At 37.0% G+C, this 18,476-nt stretch overlaps 1 protein-coding gene across 2 annotated transcripts in view; it reads right to left on the reverse strand.

The window, feature by feature from the left end:
- Positions 1 to 3,710: 3,710 nt before the first annotated feature.
- TRDN (triadin) overlaps positions 3,711 to 18,476 on the reverse strand; it is a 28,705-nt gene continuing 13,939 nt past the window's right edge. The window contains exons 2-3 of one of the 2 annotated variants that reach the window (XM_042888977.1): positions 5,816 to 6,022; positions 3,711 to 4,680 (exon numbers count right to left, since the gene is read on the reverse strand). In XM_042888977.1, the coding sequence (XP_042744911.1) occupies positions 4,640 to 4,680; positions 5,816 to 6,022 (248 nt within the window). In that variant the 3' untranslated portion in view covers positions 3,711 to 4,639. Of the gene's footprint in view, positions 4,684 to 5,815; positions 6,023 to 18,476 lie in introns of both variants that reach the window. The other variant, XM_042888969.1, reaches the window with a different exon arrangement.

The raw sequence follows: 18,476 nt of genomic DNA on the forward strand, positions 1-18,476 counted from the left end.
GTAGAATTTGAAGAATTTAATTAAGAACCTTGAAATGCAAAAGCTGTTTACTCATGCTTTAGACTGACACCTGTAAATACAGTAAAAATTGTATTTTAAAAGATTACATCAGTGTTTTGATCAAAGATATCCACGATATCCAAGATATTTTATTTTATATTTCATATTTCATATTTTATACTTTATTTTTTATATCTTTATATTTTATATTTTTATTATTTTACATTCCACTCCTGCATTCCATTGGAGATTTTTCTTGGGTTTTGCATGTCTGGAAAACCTTTTAGCAATTATTTTAATTTGGTGATACTTTTAAACTTTTAAACACCCCTTGCACTGAGAGGCAAAAATATTTGTTCTATTTGTTTGCTGGCACTTTAAGCAAAAACAAAAGTAAGGTAATTTTATTAGTAAAATTGGAAAAAATACCAATCTTAATATAAGTACTCTCTTCTTTTTTTTTCCTCTCAATTTTTAGAAGTTATAATTGAACATAAATGCAACAGAATGACTGTATTAGGATAAAATTCCAGAAGAAAAATGAATGTATGTGGGTTGGTTCGAAAGTAGTGCCTCCTTTTTTTTTACTGTATTGGCCCACAACATCAGAAGTGGCTGTTGGTGGTATGACAGTAGGAGTCCAACCTTCTCACCAGTCTGTTACATTTGTTGCCTTGTGACTGGTGGCAGCAGAGAGGCTGTCTGACAAATGGCATCTGACATGAAAGTGCGTATGAAGCAAAGGTGTGTCACTGATTTCCTCCTTTTAGAAAAAAGTCACAACTGTCATTGATGCTTGCTGAATGTTGATGGAAACCAAACTGTGAATGACAGGACAGTGAGTCAGTGGGTGGCGACAGTGAGTGTGTCACCTCTGCTGGTGTAGATTTTTATGAGTACATCAGGCAGGCTCTTGCTCATCACTGTTGAAAATGCATAGCTAATGGTGGTCGCCATGAAAAATAGTGTTTTGTAGCTAATAATTTGATCTATCAAATAGACTTGTTGTGTTCCTTGTATCTGTTGTCGTTTCCATGGAAATAAATAGGAGACATTACTTTTATGGCAACCTAGTTACGTGTTCCTGATAATGTTTATCTCATAAAATAGAGAAATAAATAAATAGACAAATAAAGTAATAGGCAAGTAGTAGTGTAGTGGAGTAGCTGTCTTTTTTGAATTCCACTTGTCATAATCAGGTTTTGAAATTTACAATTTTTTCATGCAGAAGACTGGAACAAAAAATGTGCCAACTACACAGCACAAATTACTTAGAGTCCTGTTCACCATTTTCTTGGGTCTTTTTCTCTTCAAAATACAGATGTTAAAATGAAAACTAGAGTCTTAATTTTTTGTTTGTTTGTTTTCCTTTACTGGAAAATATGTATATCACTCTGGATACCCAGGACCTTCCAAAACAAAAGTGACCATAAACTAAAGACAGGGAAATGGTGATTTCAGACTGTGTTAGTCAGAAGCTGATGTCCAAGAGCCCAGAGCAATTTGGCCAGTTGTTTTCCTATTATCTATCTTAAAAGAAAGGAAAAAAGAAAAATAAAAAGCATTAAGGAGAACATCTTACTGATATAATCCCTGCAGTTTCGCATTGAGGCAGCAGCTCTATGTCTCCATTGATAGGCATTACTTCCACAGAGATCTGCCTTGGCTGGAGATCTCTAAAACGCCTCTTTTGGTTGAGAACAATGAATTAGCTACAAGGAAGGTCCTATCCTTTTTGCATTTATGAATGTAATTAAAAGAAAATGGGAACCTGCACTTCCCATGTCTTGTGCCCTTTTTGCTTATTATTTTCTAGCTATATGGGGGTTTTGTAGATTTGCTGAGGTTCCACTAGGTTTGTCCTAGTCTGGCTCTTAGGTGACTGGCAACAATACTATGAATTTACTCTGAATGTTACAATCTGAATCTGAAATTAGGGTAATGTTAATTATGTGTAATTGGTCATGGAGAGGGTGGGGAATTCTGAGCCCTTTATTAACCCATTAGCAAATGCAGATTCCTGGGCAATCAAAACTTGGAACTGAAATAATCTTAAATTATTTAGTTACATGTACTAATTAAAATATATGATCCAGCTATGTGTACAAGAAATGCATGAAATACATTCATGAATTATGAAGCCAATTAGTGAAATAAATGTTTTTGAACTTCAGGGATGGAAGTAATTACAAATTGTTGCAAAGCACGCATAAAACAAAAAGGAATCTTTTTGCTTTTCTAGAAATATTGAGAATGTATAAGAGATCTTCCAGTGTGGTATGCTACTTATTGCATATTCATACATGTTACGTACTACATGAGGTTTATAGTGTGATAGCCTTTTGTAATGCATGTCTTCTTCAAACCACACTAGAAATATTTCAGTCATGTTTACAGTTTTCCAAATAACATTATAGGAATGCAAGTTTTCATTACATTTATTTCAGGATGAGAACAAATACTTCACTTTCATATTGTTACATGTGTGATAAATCTCAATTAGCATAAATCTTCAAAATTTCCAAACTTGAGTTTGATACTGTAGTTCTCAAAAAGCAAAATCTGTGGGTTGGTTTTCTATAACCAATAGGAATTAGGAGGAGCAAATCTATGTATACTCCTTAGCTATGCAGAACCTGGCCTGGCCTATTATGTCTACAAACTGCTGTTTTCTTCTACAGTCAGTTCTGTGCAGGATAGTCATTAATAGTGACTTTGCTATGGAATTGGCATTTCTTGCTCATAAATATGATGAAAGTCTGTCAAGGGAGTCACTAGGTCAGTCGGTGCCAGCATGTAGGTGTGTGACATTTTACCCAGCAATCTCAGCTCAGGTTCTTGCTTCCTGCAAACCTGGTAGAGGGCTAGCTCTGCAGATGTGCACAGTGTATTTTTAACTGCACTAACAAGTGACTGAAATCTTGACTACGATGGCTCACAGATTCACACCCCATATATGAGGCTGGGGAAATCCACCCCAGACTTGTGAAGTCCAATGAGATCTCTGGCAATGTGCTTTCTAAATACCTTATTAAATTCTGACAGAGCTTTTCATAGAATCATATAATCACGTAGACATGGATCAGAGGCATCCCTGAAATTCATCTAGTGCAATCCTTCTCAGCAAGGGACTTCTGCTACCACTGGAGCCAGATAGCCATGACCAGCTCACAAAGTCTCAAAGACTTCCAAGGATGGAAAATCTGCAGTCTTAGTGTTGCTCTACCCTCATGATAAGGATTTTGTTCCCAGTGTCCAACATAAACCTCCTGTGACACAACTTCAGGCCCTTTTACCTTGTTATATCACCTGATACTACAGGAAAATCATCTTGGTAACTGTTTGTCATCTACTACTTTTTCAGCTGCCTTTTGAAAGAGTGTGTTGCTCTTAGATCAAATCTCAGTTCCCTCTTCGACAGACTAAACAAGTTTTCCTCTCAGCTTTTCCCTACATATTTTCTAGAGTTGAGCTTAATGGAACTTCAAGGAAAGAAATCTTAAAAAAACATGTATGCACTGACTTAAGAAAGGCAAGTTCTACCTCAGGAAAAAAAAAGACACTGAATGTTATGAGTTTTGTACATAAAAAAAAATACACAGTCACATTTAATTTATTTGGCATCTTTCATTTACATTTAAAAACTAATAAATTAAATTTAATCATGCTTGAAAAATTAAATTTACAGCAATGAAAGTAATGATTAAGATTTTTTAAACTGTATGTTATTCAAGGAAGAATGTCATTGTAAAATGAAACTATTCCTGGATTTTAGATTTAAGGGGTCACTTAAAACATGCTCCAAGTTTTCCTTCACAGCTCCACTGGAGGCAAAGGCCACACTGTCACAGGGTGAAAATAATTTCAGTATCAGTACTCCCAGCCAGGTGACTCTATGTGAAGTCTTCAGCTATTGCCACAGGTGGGTTTCAGCTGGACAACTGCAGCTGATTAGGACGTCAGGAGCTGAAACCCTGGCCATAATAAAAGCTATACAGCCACCGTTATGTATCCGTAAAAACAGAAAGCAGTCTGATAAATCTAGGTCTGAAGGAGCACAGTAGTTCTTTCATTTAACATTTCACCATTAATAGATTATTTAAATGTTGCTTTAATTAATCAGGTAGGAACAGAAATATATTTGGGAAGAAAAAGACTTGAACCCATGACAGTATTGAAATATCATCACTCAGAGATCTCTACAAAATATGAACTCCTTCTGCAGATTAAATTTTACATTATTTTGTTTCTACTGCCTGGTCTGAAAATGTCAGTTTGCATCAGTGCCCTTGGGATTTAAGCTCATTTAACCAATACAACGTGAACATCAGATTTCCATCTGCCTAGAAATTTTCCCTCAGTCTACCGAAAAAATATAGTTTTGCATTGCTTAATAATACCCTGAGTAGTATACAGAGCATGCATAAGCTGACAGCCAGTCTATGAATTGCTTGGTTTAGTTTTGTCTAAGGCATACCCTTGTTCCTTACTGAAAAATAGTAAGAATATGATTGATTGATAGTTAATATGGAAAATTACAAGCAAAATATGGTGGTTTCTCTCCCTTGGTTTATGTCCATTTTGCCACATTTTTTTTGGTGTTCATATTAAAATCTGATGCTTGTGTAGGAAGGGTCACTCAGAAGGAAGTTTCCACGTTACTGAAACTCAAGTGAATTCCTTCTGAAAACAAATTAGAAGTAAAAAATTAAATGAGATCTGCCTTACATTTTGTCTATATTCCAAGCTTCTATGTCATCCATCAAATCAGAATTAGTAGGTTTCTTTCAAGCTCTTTGCCTCAAAAGATTTTTCAGCAAATCTTGAGGTCAATATTGATTTACAGCAGGACTAAAATCTATGGATTTATCAGTAAGCTAATAAAATGGCTGAATTTCTATTCCTAGTTAATTACTGTTATAGATGAGGTCACTGTAGAGCTGGTGTTCTTCTTTAGAAAAGAAAAGGACCTTCATCATTTCTTTTCTAGTTTTGCTTCACATATTTCCTAGTCACTACAGCCTGCTTATCTCATGCTTGCTGAATAGTATGCCCTCTTTAAAAACACAAATTTATTTTAATTTCTGTTATACATGACTGCCAGCTACAAGGTATAAAAATCAAGTAATGATGAGCTCATTTTTATTCACCATTTCTTTCTTCTTTTTCCTCAACCGGAATCATAGTCCTTGTGACAAGTGAATATGCCTTGCCCTCAAAAACCAATCTATTCCCAAACTTGATCCTGTATACTCAGTTTGACCAATCTTAAAATGCCTAAGTGAGGGTATGGTTGTGGCTTAGCTAATGCTAAGAATCTGTCCTTCTGTACTTACGAGTTTTGCAGATGAATTTACAGTTAGTATGTTTACAAATGGTGTTTTTCATATTTTTTGTGATGGAATTGTGTAAGCAGATGTCAGAATACTTAAGGAAACTAAGAGAAATTTGAAAATATATTTAAGAAGATGGAAATTAATAATTCATTTTATTAGTTTTGAAATATTTTTATATTGAAATTGCAAAACAGAAATCTGAGCATGTATGCTCATATGCATATCATATTACTGTCAACATATACATTTTCCAGGATAAAGATGGGCTGCAAAATGGAAAGATTTAAATTATAACGACTTATGAAGTATAAATGAATATATTCTGACATTTCTCACAATATCTCCTCTAACAGTAAACTCAGCAGAGACACTGTGCTGACTCTAAGAAGGTATTCATTCATATTTACATAATACACACACCTTAATAATTTTTTAAATTTTTATATAAAATATATCAAACAAAAGATGCTGAGTTTTACCTGCAAAGGCTTTGTAATCCACCAAGTCAAACATTACAATAGCTACTGCTGACCAGGTAACAATCAGAGCCACAACAAGAAGCCATGCTGCTGGGGAGCTGAATGTTGTCACAAGGTCTTCTGTAACTGATTTCTTGCCCATTCTCATGGATGATGGAACAGATCCATTCTTACCATCTGTTATTGTAGTGGTCGTAGACATACGTCCTAGGCAAGTAAAAGAAAAGGAATGAGAATATAAAACTTGGAGCCTAAGATGCAAGAATTTGACTGTTGTATTGAAATACATCTGTTCTCAGAACATGTAAATTAAAAGTAAATATTACAAAAGTAAATATTACATTTTCTGAAAGAAGATTTTCCTGAACTAGGGCCACAATTAGTAAATTTTATTTGGATGCAAACATGGTGAAATAGCCATGACTGGCCTTTTTGTTTATGATGTGACATTTTTTATTCTGCCACAGATAGCTACAGACCTAGGAGAGTGATTGATGAAAACATCAAATATTATTACCCTCCAAAGGACTGTCTTGTTATGGGCTGTAGGCCAGATTCTTAGGTGATGTGATTAAGTGTACTTCCATTATCTGTAATGGAGCTAACGCATTTATGCCACTTGAGGTTTGGCTCAAATTCTGCTGTCAAGGACGTTTATATCCCATTTTATCCAACAGAAACACAAAAGATTTAAACATACAGTATCACTACACTTCAAGGAAGCTTGTACCTGATTTTTAAATACCTTAGATCTTCTCATTTTCACATAATTAAATTATCTCTTTAGAAGAAAGAGTTACAATGCCAAAGTAGGCTTGATTTCAAAAAGCATTCATTGGTTTGGTCCCAGTAAGAAGGTAGGAAGGTGAATGCTAACATTAACTAAGTTAACTGTTGCTATAAATTAAATGTTTAATGGAGAGTTAAAAAGTTAATCTACTTTTTCTTAGGGTATTGAGAAAAACTATTTCTCCACACAAATCTTAATTTTGGTAAATGAAAACTGACAACATTTGAAATGCTCCATATTATTCTTCCTCATAAAATGCAGTGATAGCCTAAAAATCTTGGTTGGTAGTTGTTTTCCAGAATATAAAACAATAAAAGTAAAAATATTCATAACTTCACAGTTAAAAACAGTAGAACATGTTACTCCACCAGCTTAGTCTACAAATCTGCTGGTAACCTACTGTTAAGCTACTGTATGATATATATGATATGACATATGTTCCCAGTGTAGGTGGGTTCATTTTTTAACAACTCTCAATAAATGTCAATGATTTTAAGGACCTTTGTCCACACAGAGGTCTGAACTTTCAAGGAATAAGGTGATGCCTGATTTTCTCATACCTCTATTTCTCACCTTGATATCAAATATGTCCCTTTGCAGCTACTCAACCAAAAGCTAATAATTTTCTAGGATGATAGGGGTATAGAAAGTGAAAGAGCTGCACTACACAAAGATGAATAGACTCCCCACTACCATTTTTGCAGTACTTACGGTGCAATCCTGATGTTTTTCCCTGCCTTGTCCTTCATTTTGAGTGCCCAAATGTTGTGTGCTTTGTTGTCCATCTCCTACTGATCTTAACTTCTTTCCCAAATCTAGCAGTCCTACTATTTTCACAATTAGATCAGTAAAGAAAGATGGGACAAGTATAGGCAGCATTATTCACAAACCTAATTAGCTGTACTTGCTCTCTTCCTCTGAAAAATATTCACGGAATCACAGAACCGGAGGAGTTGGAAGGGACCTCAAGAGAACATCAAGTCCAAACCCTTGCTAAAGCAGGTAGCCTACAATAGATTGCACAGGTAGGCATCCAGACCAGTCTAGAATATCTCCCTAAATGAGATTCTACAACCCCTCTGGGCAACCTGTGCCAGTGTCCAGTTACCCTTACCGTAAATTTCTTCTGCATATTAGTACGGAATTTCTTATGTATGTTCAAGTTTTAGGCCAATGCTCCTTGTTCCACACAAAACTGAGAAGAGCCTGGCCTCATCTATTTCCCTCCCACCTCCCTGTAGTTATTTATAAACATTTGTCAGATCCCCTCTCAGTCTCCTTCTCCCCAGGCTGAACAGACCTAGGTTACTTCAGTCTTTTCTCCTACAGGAGATGCTCCAGGCCCTTAATTATCTTTGAGGCCTTCCACTGGACTCCTAGGAAATCCAGTGCTACAGTTGAGCAGAGCTTCTGCCCAAGCAGACATATTTGCTGCCTTGAAATCAACTGCTGGAGCCTTTCAAGTGTCCTTTTCCCACTTGAGAGGTGTCACTCAGCAACAGGTTAAAATCAAATTCCAGACATTCCCACCCATATAATTAGTATTTTCATGCCCAAGACCAATTTCTCTGCCTGTGTTATAGCCAACCAGAATCCAAGCCAGTTTAGTATACTTAGATGAACATTGCAGTAGGTTAGGAGATTTGTGAACACTTCAGCAGTCCCAGATGTGGGGGTGGCAACATCTTTTTCAATAGTGGAGGTTGCAGCTGAAGGCTGTTAAAATTTCAGCCATCCAATTTCAGCCCACTGCCACATCTGTGAGAGCCTCCTGGCGCACTGAGTTGTGATTGTTACTGATTTTCAATGGGGCTAGGAACTTTTAAAAGTTATGCACATTTCATAAAAAGATTATTCCAGAGATATATACTGACTCCACATCACAATTTCTCATGCACACAGAACAGTCCCATCAGGTCACAAATATCACATTTGCATCAACAGATTGATTTGCTAAATTCTAAACCGCTGAAACACTGAGATTCTTACTAATCCTTTGGCTTCAGTCTTGTCACTTAGGATACAATCTAAAGACCCATAAGGTCTCAGAGGTATAAATAAACCTTGACAATCAGTGGCAATGTTGAGGAGAATACTGTGCAACTTTCAGAGTTTAGGGTGAACTTGTAGTTCTGGCAGCTAACCCCTTTGGGTTAGTGAGCTGAGTTCTCCTTAAGGCATAATAAGCATAGGGAGTCTATGGTCAAGGAATGAAGGAATGGGCAATTTAGCATCTAGGCTTCCCAGTACCCCTGAAGAAAAATTAGAAAAAGAAAGAAAAAAAAAAACAAAACAGCCCTATGCTGTCCAGACTCATTCAAATATAAAATAGTCATTTCCTGTATTTATGTTATTTCCTACTTATCCTCTGTATTACAGCCTTCATCCTGAGAACAGAATTTTAAAAAATTAAAAAATCAAGTAGAATACTTAATGCAAAATGTAATTTTAAGACTGGGTAATACTGGATGTATTAAAAACAAAGGGCTATCCATGCTGCTAGGAAGAAGGAGGTTGTTGTTTTTTAAATAATAACATTACTTCTAGGGCAATTCAGTTGAGACTTGAGAAGCCTCAGAGCAGTCTGCCTTTAAATGGAAGAGATAGTAGATTTTGACTTCTCTATTCTGCTTCCCAGATGAACACTCCAATAAACAGACTATAGAGTGTTCTGGATTCAGGTCATTAATGGCTCCTGTTCAACTTATTTCACTTCACTTGGAATATTTAAATATTAATTAAGGGAGTAGAAAACAGAAAGAATGACTGTATAAATTTACACTGTATGTTAAACTCTCGCTTGAGCCTTGGGCTTTAACCCAGTGACCTTATCAATTCACCACTCTTGTGGCAGGCTGGAATCTGAATCTACATAAGGAGGATGCCAGAGGGAGAAAAGAGGTAGAGATTAGAACCCTTTGGTGAAGGACTGGGCAATGTGTATACAATAATCTGATGCATTCTTTAAGGTCCATCATATCATCTTCACTGAGCGTGCAGACTGCTGCAGCTCTGACGATAATTACTATTTTCCCATACACATAAAAATACCCCAAGTGCAGTGCCTGTTCCTGTTTTTTAGGTGGTATGCATTGCTATAGTTCTCTTTTCATCTCTCTAATATGATTTCTGCCCCCTTGGTTTATACAAGTGGAAAGAAAAAGGCAGAATTTCTGATGCAGTTAATAGTAACTTGCAAAAACAAAAATTCCTGAAGTGGCCTAATAACTTTTGTCCAGAAACTTTCTGCCTTAGAATCACAGAATCACAGAATTGTAGGGGTTCGAAGGGACCTCCCAAAGCAGGGTCCCTACACCAGGTTGTGCAAGTAGGTGTCCAGGCAGGTCTTGAACATCTCCAGAGAAGGAGACTCCACCACCTCCCTGGGCAGCCTGTTATAACACTCCATCACCCTCACCGTAAAGAAGTTCTTGTGCACATTTGTGCAGAACTTCCTATGCTGCAGTTTCTGGCTGTTTCCCCTTATCCTGTCTTCACACACTGCTGGAAAGTCTGGCCTCACCACTCTGCTCCCCACACTTTAGATATTTATAGACCTGGATCACATCTCCTCTCAGTCTTCTTTTCTCAAGGCTAAACAGATCCTGTTCACTCAGCCTTTCTTCATAGGGGAGATGCTCCAGGGCCTTCACCATCTTTGTGGCCTTCTGCTGGACTCCTTCCAAGAGATCCCTGTCTTTTTGTACCGGGGAGCCCAGAATTGGACACAGTACTCTAGATGAAGCCTTACCAGGGCAGAGTAGATTGGGAGGATCACCTCCCTCGACCTGCTGGTCAAGCTCTTTTTAATGCACCCAAAAAGTATATAGATGATTTGGCCAATTTTTCAAAGGCACAAGGAGTGACATGCCTGAAGGCTGTGTTGCCATTCAGCGAGACCTGGATAGGCTGGAGAGCTGGGCAGAAAAAAACCGGATGAGGTTTAACAAAAGCAAGTGTAGAGTCTTGCATCTGGGGAGGAATAATTGCATGCACCAGTACAGGTTGGGGGATGACCTGCTGGAGTGGAGCTCTGCGGAAAGGGACCTGGGTGTCCTGGTGGATGACAGGTTGGCCATGAGCCAGCAGTGTGCCCTTGTGGTCAAAAAGGCCAATGGCTTACTGGGGTGCATTAAAAAGAGCGTGGCCAGCAGGTCAAAGGAGGTGATCCTCCCCCTCTACTCTGCCCTGGTAAGACCTCATCTGGAGTACTGTGTCCAGTTCTGGGCTCCCCAGTACAAAAAAGACAGGGATCTCTTGGAAAGAGTCCAGCGGAGGGCCACGAAGATGGTGAAGGGCCTGGAGCATCTCCCCTATGAGGAAAGGCTGAGTGAACTGGGTCTGTTCAGCCTTGAGAAAAGAAGACTGAGAGGGGACCTGATCCAGGTCTATAAATATCTAAGGTGTGGGGGGCAGAATGGCGAGGCTGGACTCTTTTCAGTGGTGAGTGGAGACAGGACAAGGGGAAATGGCCAGAAACTGGAGCATAGGAAGTTCCGCACAAACATGCGCAAGAACTTCTTTACAGTGAGGTGACGGAGCACTGGAACAGGCTGCCCAGGGAGGTGGTGGAGTCTCCTTCTCTGGAGATGTTCAAGACCTGCCTGGATGCCTACCTGTGCTACCTGGTGTAGGGAACCTGCTTTGGCAGGGGGGTTGGACTCGATGATCTCAGGAGGTCCCTTCCAACCCCTACAATTCTGTGATTCTGTGATTCTGTGAGTTGGAAACTCTACATTGGACTCATGCCTTTTCCCTGAATACATTTGGGAACAATGAAATTCTGGTATCTTTCAACTGATTAAGAACCTTCTTAGATCCACTAATATGTGTCATGGTTCCTATTGAACAAACATAGTAATACAAGGGCAAGAATTCCTAATAATGACGGAGAGGTAGACTGAATCAGTGAAAGATATCTCAAATAGGCAAATTCAGTTTATCTTTGCAAGCTCCTCTCTCACCACTATTGGCAACAGGCTCTGTGGATAGGGCAAAGAGATTCAGTTCAGCACAGAAATGGGTAATAGGCACCTACCTATCATAGGTGTTCTGAGTTTAAAGGAGCTTCTGCAATTTGATAAGCAGAAATGTAACAAATCCACAAAAATAATAATTTATTTAGAGCTGCAGCATAAATCCTCTCTTAAGATGGCTGACTCAATCAAATCTTTTTTTCTGTTTCATATTGCATCCCACTATGTATGAATGAAAGAATACAACTGGAATGATTAACAGGAAAAAATATGTAGAAGGAGTTTCACAAATGATCCCAGAATATACAGATTTTGAAAGTCATTGCACAGGGTACTGACATATTGCTCTACTCACAGCTTATATAATCAAAATGCAAAAAGAAAAACCTCTCAACACATATGTATATGTTGGCAAACTTCTCAAAGTCAAAAGGTAGCATCTCTGCAGACTAATGGCTTAAAAAGTTGTAACTGGGGCTGTCTGTGAGGGAACATTTGCAGATTTATTGGCGACTGATAGTTATAAAAAGGTAATATTCTTTATGAAATGTGGAAAATAGGGTTGGAGATTATGCAGTAACCAATTCTACACTACAAAAGAAATAGAATAGAGATTATGGAATATAGAGTGGATGGAGCATGAAAATTAACTGAACAATTGAATTCAGAAAAGCACTTACAATTACATACTGTGCTGTATATTCTTTTAATTTCCTTTTCTGTTATTATAGCTGCACTGGTTTTATTTTTGATAGATAGCATCTGATAATTTTGAGAAGTTCTATTAATGATTCCCATTCATTCTGCAAGGAATTATGTACACCAATCTGTTGAACACATGCATCAATTTCAATAAGAAGTTTGTAGAATAAAATATATATTTTATTGTCATTTCAATATAATTCCTTGAAAATGTGAATTTTATGCAATATAAATAAATAATACTATTAATTAATATTAATTACTGTTATTTATTACTAAAAATAAATAGTGTAAGTGAACACAATAGAAGTTATTAATTCTGTATTCTAAGCTGTGATCCATATTTTGGCATTCTAGTAAAGATGCTTTGTTAGGATACAGTAGTACCACATGCTATGTGGAAAAAAAAACACAAAGTAAAGTTTCCCTGAATAAATTACTTATTTAACTAATAATAACTTCATGAGCAGAAAATGAAAATGACTTTCCAATGAGATATGGCCATGTTATGACAAGGACTGGGAAATGTCATGGAAAAAAAATCAGTACTTTTAAAAACAAATATATAATCTCTAGCTCAGGGATCGCCCTTATTTCAAATCTCTATATGCTGGAGGTTCTAGCATATTATGGTAGAATAAGGAGTAAACATTTAATACCTGAACTCAATACTTTTTCTTCAGCATTATGCAGTGGCTACTGATGAAGACATGATAACACACTACCTGGACCAGTCAACTGCCATGTTGACAGTTCTCATGCTCTTGATAACCTCATTCTCACCAGCTAAATCTATGCTTTGAAGTAGGTCTGCTGACTTTGAAGTACCTGCTCATAGCATGAGATGATCATTGTAACTAATGAATGAAACTGGGAGAGAAGATCAAAAAGTTCAACAAGCAATAGTTTAGTTATGTTATTACTTCTCCACTGCTCTTTCTTTGTAATTCCACTTAAATGGAAACAGGATTTTTTCATTTTGAAAATTCATTAGACACTACTGCTTATGTCCTGCTTGGATTCATAATTCTTCCATTGCGAAATAATAGCAATTTCCTCATCAATATACTGTGAGGAGTATGGTGATTCTAAATGGGAGAGAGCAGCAAGAGAAAATGAACTTTTCAGAAACAAATTACTATTTTTTATGCAATGCTGTTATAATAAAGACAGAATATGTTTTTGGGGGAGCATTCTTTTTCATATAGAACAATTTTTCAAAACCCTCTGTGAAGAGATAGTAACTCTCAATAAAAGAAACAGTGAAAACACAGAAAGTTCCAATGTTTTCAAATTTCTTACTACGTTTTGATATTTCTTATATAGTGCACCATAATACCTGGTATAAATAAATTGCTGAACTGATTAAACAGTTGAAGCACAACAGCTCTTCATCACATTCCAAGAATATCAAATAAAAATACCTTTAAGGAACATCGTTTCTGTCTAGCTACAATTTTTGAAGGCATGTGTCTGTCCATCCTTTCTTATTCTTTCTCTTTTTCTCTTTTTTTCTTTCTTCCTTTCTTTCTTCCTTTCTTTTTTTTTTTTTTTTTTTTTCCTGAGAACAGCTACAAAGATCATTTAAAAAAAAACTTCTGTGCATATAAAAAAGTATGTGTACATCATATATTGAGATGGCTTACATAGTTAACTTCTTTCCATGCAGATTTAGATGATGGATTTGGACCAGTGCTGTAAGCAAAGAGCCAGAATCCATTAGGGTATCCTGGCTTCACTGCCACAAGAGCTCTTCTCAGCAAGGATGGGGGGAGGGTAGGGGGGAGGAGATGGGGCAGGGATGGAAATCCCAGAAGTAGCTATGAAATTTTTTTGTTGAGGAAAACAAATGTGACATAGGGAAGGAAAATACAATTCACTGAAGTGTAACAGCAAATAAGATCTTCAGAAAATTAAGATGAGGAACAAGACACATTGACCCTGAAAGGAAGATTAGGTACAAAAGTCTTTCCAAACAGCACATTCCACAATTTATAAACCCTGAAAATGATATGGTTGTAAACATCTGAAACAGGCAGCATTTGTATTTCTTTACATATTTTGATTTCATAGTTCAGCAGAGGATTGGTTGATACTTCACATTAAGTACCGGAAAATTTGTCTGGTGTACCTTTCCAAGGCAGTGTAAAATACTTTCACTTCATTCTGAAATTGCTTATAAAGAATATTGTGCTGAGATGTCTTTTAACATTCTATCTGTGCCTTTTTTTTCCTGTGTGCATATATATTTCAAAGAACTTTTACATTATCCTGGTTATTATTCAAGTATAACAGGCATAGAAGGAATGAACAGTTATTAGCTGCTAACAGATTCTCTCTGTTGTTGAGCCTGCTGAAATAGTCTTATACGACATTGTATTGTAAGCTTCCTTACAAGAATTCACATCTGAAATAACTTTAGGAAAAAAAGGAAGGGAAGGAAAACTCTAAGGTCCAGGTTTAAAAGACAGGAGATTTTACTAGGAAATTGTATATATCATTTTATTGACAGGTCTATTACTTCATATAGTGATTTCTTGAGAACTTAGAAAACCACTGAGTTAACAATAATCAACATGGAATAAATTATTCCTACAAAGACAAAACTGCAAAAAGTACAGTTGTTCATACTGAATAAGAAAAGAAGTACCATTTACTGCATATTAAACCAGCAGCCAACTACGGCAAAGAGACACGCAAGATACTCACTTTCCAAAAGGCAGTAGACATATCTGTGAGTTGGAGACTTACATCTTTCTGATTGAAATGCCTAATCACTTTGACCCCTCTTTTACATTTTCTTCTAAATACGCTGAGATTTGTTCAAAAATCTCATTTCTTTTCTAATTCCTCATTACGCAGATAAGAAAAGAGTGTAACTGACTTCTAAGCATACAATACTAAACTCTCGGTATCCTGAAAAATTCATTATTTGTTGTATTCTGTACAAGATACTTTTTACTGATTGGTATTAATACCTTCCCTTTTTGGAAACAAGCTTTTTTTTCTGTAAAACAGTAAAAAGAATTTTTACTTACTGTTCATTTTAGAACTCTGACATTTATGAAAGAGGTGCCGAAGGGTTATTCAGACATACTTGTGAGTTGATATAAGCTGAGAGGTATATCTTATCTTATAAAATGTCAAAATGAAGGTTAGAGGAAAATGGTTGCCATTTATCTTTAAATAGCATGAAACCTTCTGAAGCAACAGCACTGTATGCATCCTTTTTGTTATTTGTTTTTGGAAACTCAACTTCATGCAGTCCTAAAATGTTTATAAGGGATTACAGAAATACGCTAATTTTTTTTTTCTATATGAAAAAGAAAGTCCATTTAGATGCTCCCATCTGTAAAATATTGATAGTTATAATAAATATTGAAGGATAAACTGTAGGTTACAAATACCTGTTTTCACTCCCAGCAACTATACCACCATACCAGTATAAAGAATCTCTGTAAAAAAATTCCAGATCTGTGTTTCTCCTGGTGGAACTAGCATTATCTCTCACATTTTTGTCTTTGAATGATTAACAAGATGATTTTTTGGTTTCTTTTATTTCAAGCTACCTGTAGTTAGCTACAGTATGTAGTAAAAAAGGAGCTTTTGAACAAAGGTCTACCTTTTGTCAAGGAGTCTAATAAGAAAGTAGTAGCAGTAGTCTTGATCAAGATGGCTCCTTTGAAGTCATTTTTCTCCTTTTTTTTTTGGTCTGGAGGAATCCTTTGGAGAGCATTCCTCTGGATTTGGGACAAAAAAGATTCTTGAACTCATGGGGATGGAATTCGGCATTAGGTAAAAGTTACTGGATTATAGCAAGAACAAATTTTTGAAGATGTGAAACAGTTATGGAAGCAAGCTTGATGAGAAAAGATCACAGAGTATTCATGTACAGGTATAAAGTCTTTTTTCTCTATGCTGATATTCATATGGCATTTCATCTACACACTGAAAAGAAGGAAAAGCCAGGGAAGGCATCCAGAGGGACCTGGACAGTCTGGAGAAGTGGGCACATGAAAAAAAAACTAATGAGGTTCAATAAGGCAAAGTGCAGAATGCTGCACTTGGGTTGGAGCAATCCCAGTTATTTATACAAACTGAGGGAAGATCTGCTTGAGAGCAGCCCTGCAGAGAAGGATTTGGGGGTCCTGGTAGACAAGAAGCTGGACATGAGCCAGCAGTGTGCGCTTGTAGCCCAAAAGGCCAACTGTGTTCTGGGCTGCATTAAAAAGGGGTGGCAACCAGGGAGAGGGAGGTGATTGTCCCCCTCTACTCCGCTCTTGTGAGGCCCCAGCTGGAGTACTGCATCCAGGCCTGGGGACCCCAGAACATGAAGGATGTGGAGCTCTTGGAGCGGGTCCAGAGGAGGGCCACTAAGATGATCAGAGGGCTGGAGCAGCTCTCCTATGAGGAAAGGTTGATGGAACTGGGCTTGTTTAGCTTGGAGAAAAGAAGGCTCCAGGGAGACCTCATTGCAGCCTTCCAATACTTGAAGGGAGCATATAAACAGGAGAGAGAATGGCTATTTATGAGGGTGGATAGTGATAGGACAAGAGAGAATGGTTTAAAACTGAGACAGGGGAGGTTTAGGTAAGATATCAGAAGGAAGTTTTTCACACAGAGGGTGGTGACGTGGTGGAACAGGTTGCCCAAGGAGGTTGTGGATGCCCCATCCCTGGAGGGCCAGGCTGGTCTAGAGGTTGACGACCCTGCCCATGGTAGGGAGGTTGAAACTCAATGATCATTGTGGTCCTTTTCAACCCAGGCCATTCTATGATTCTATGATTCTATGAAAAACAATATCATTTAGATTTCTTTGAAGGTTACCTGAAGAATAAAAAAAAATCACTTCAGTAATTGTACCCACTACCTGCATTTTTCCTTCTGAGAGCTCAAATCTATCTGTTTTCAGCTGAACAAGGTTATGAACAGATTTTAGAAATTACCAGAGACATCTGACTTTTATCCAGAAGTAGATTAACAACAAATGAGACTATTAGAGAGTCTATCTTGTACCTGTGCCTAAGCCCTAAGGACTTCTAATATTTCTAATTTTCACACCAACACATTGTGAACAAACCAGCCCAGAAGGATTGCTCAACAGCACAATGAATAGCCTAAAGATTGGTTCAGGGACTCCTGCTTCTGTGACCTGGAAACCAGGCCTCAAATTCTTGTTATCTAATTTTATCTATTATAGGAATCCAGAGATGGAACTGCACTTTAAATCTTTCTAGTGCACCTATTCAGATCTCTGCAGAGCAAATGAGACAAAATAATAAAGACCTTACATGACCAAACAGATATGAGAGTCTGAATGGTCTCTAATTTATCCCAGTGATAAACGCCAAGAAGTGGTTACCTGGTTCCATTATTCAGCTCCAGAAATAGAGCTATTCTCCATAATAATTCATAGAAATATCGCTCACCAGACAGTGATATATCCATATGACATATAAAGTGAAACTGAAATGTTCCCTGTGTTCCAAATGTGTCAGACTGTGCCTGTTGACAGCAAGACTGTTCTGTTCTTATCTATGGGCAAGTTTAGAACTAGAGAGATGCACAGGCAGATACTTTTCTGTACCTTCCCGCTGCCATTAATCTGAAGAAGATGTGAAATCCAAATTCAAATAATTCAAATTCTGGGGGCCAGCTATTACTTTCTCTTGGGGAAAATAAAAAAAAAAGTAATGTTGCATGAAAGGCAACACTTTGATGTGTGCGCTTAAAATGGCTAATGGTTTTACTTCCAGACTATAACTGAAATTCCCAGTTCTAAAGCAACTCTAAATTGAAAGATAATTGTAAGTCGTATTAAAGACATGGAAAAAACCAAAGAACCAAGAATTGAAAGGCTTTTTTTTTTTTTTTTTTTTTTTTTTTTTGTGCCTGATATTTGTATTATTATGTGGGCAGCAAAATTTCTTTAGTCTTTTCTGGTATACAGTAATAGCATAATAGCATCATACAACCATTATGATTCACAGAAAGGGAAATGGCAGAATTATCAACTGATTAATCTAGCTCAAGAGTTTTCTGTTTCCTACAGCAAATGCTAACTTATTTTCCCAACTGACGTAGTAAAACCAAATCCCAAAATAATGCTTTTTACTTTCTATATATATTCGTCAAAAACTCAACCTTAATGGTTTTCACATAAAGAAATAATGAGGTAATTTAAAATCAACAT

The sequence above is a fragment of the Lagopus leucura genome, unplaced genomic scaffold, assembly GCF_019238085.1.
Source record: "Lagopus leucura isolate 7727_CA_CO unplaced genomic scaffold, USGS_WTPT01 Super-Scaffold_73, whole genome shotgun sequence".
Lineage (NCBI taxonomy): Eukaryota > Metazoa > Chordata > Aves > Galliformes > Phasianidae > Lagopus > Lagopus leucura.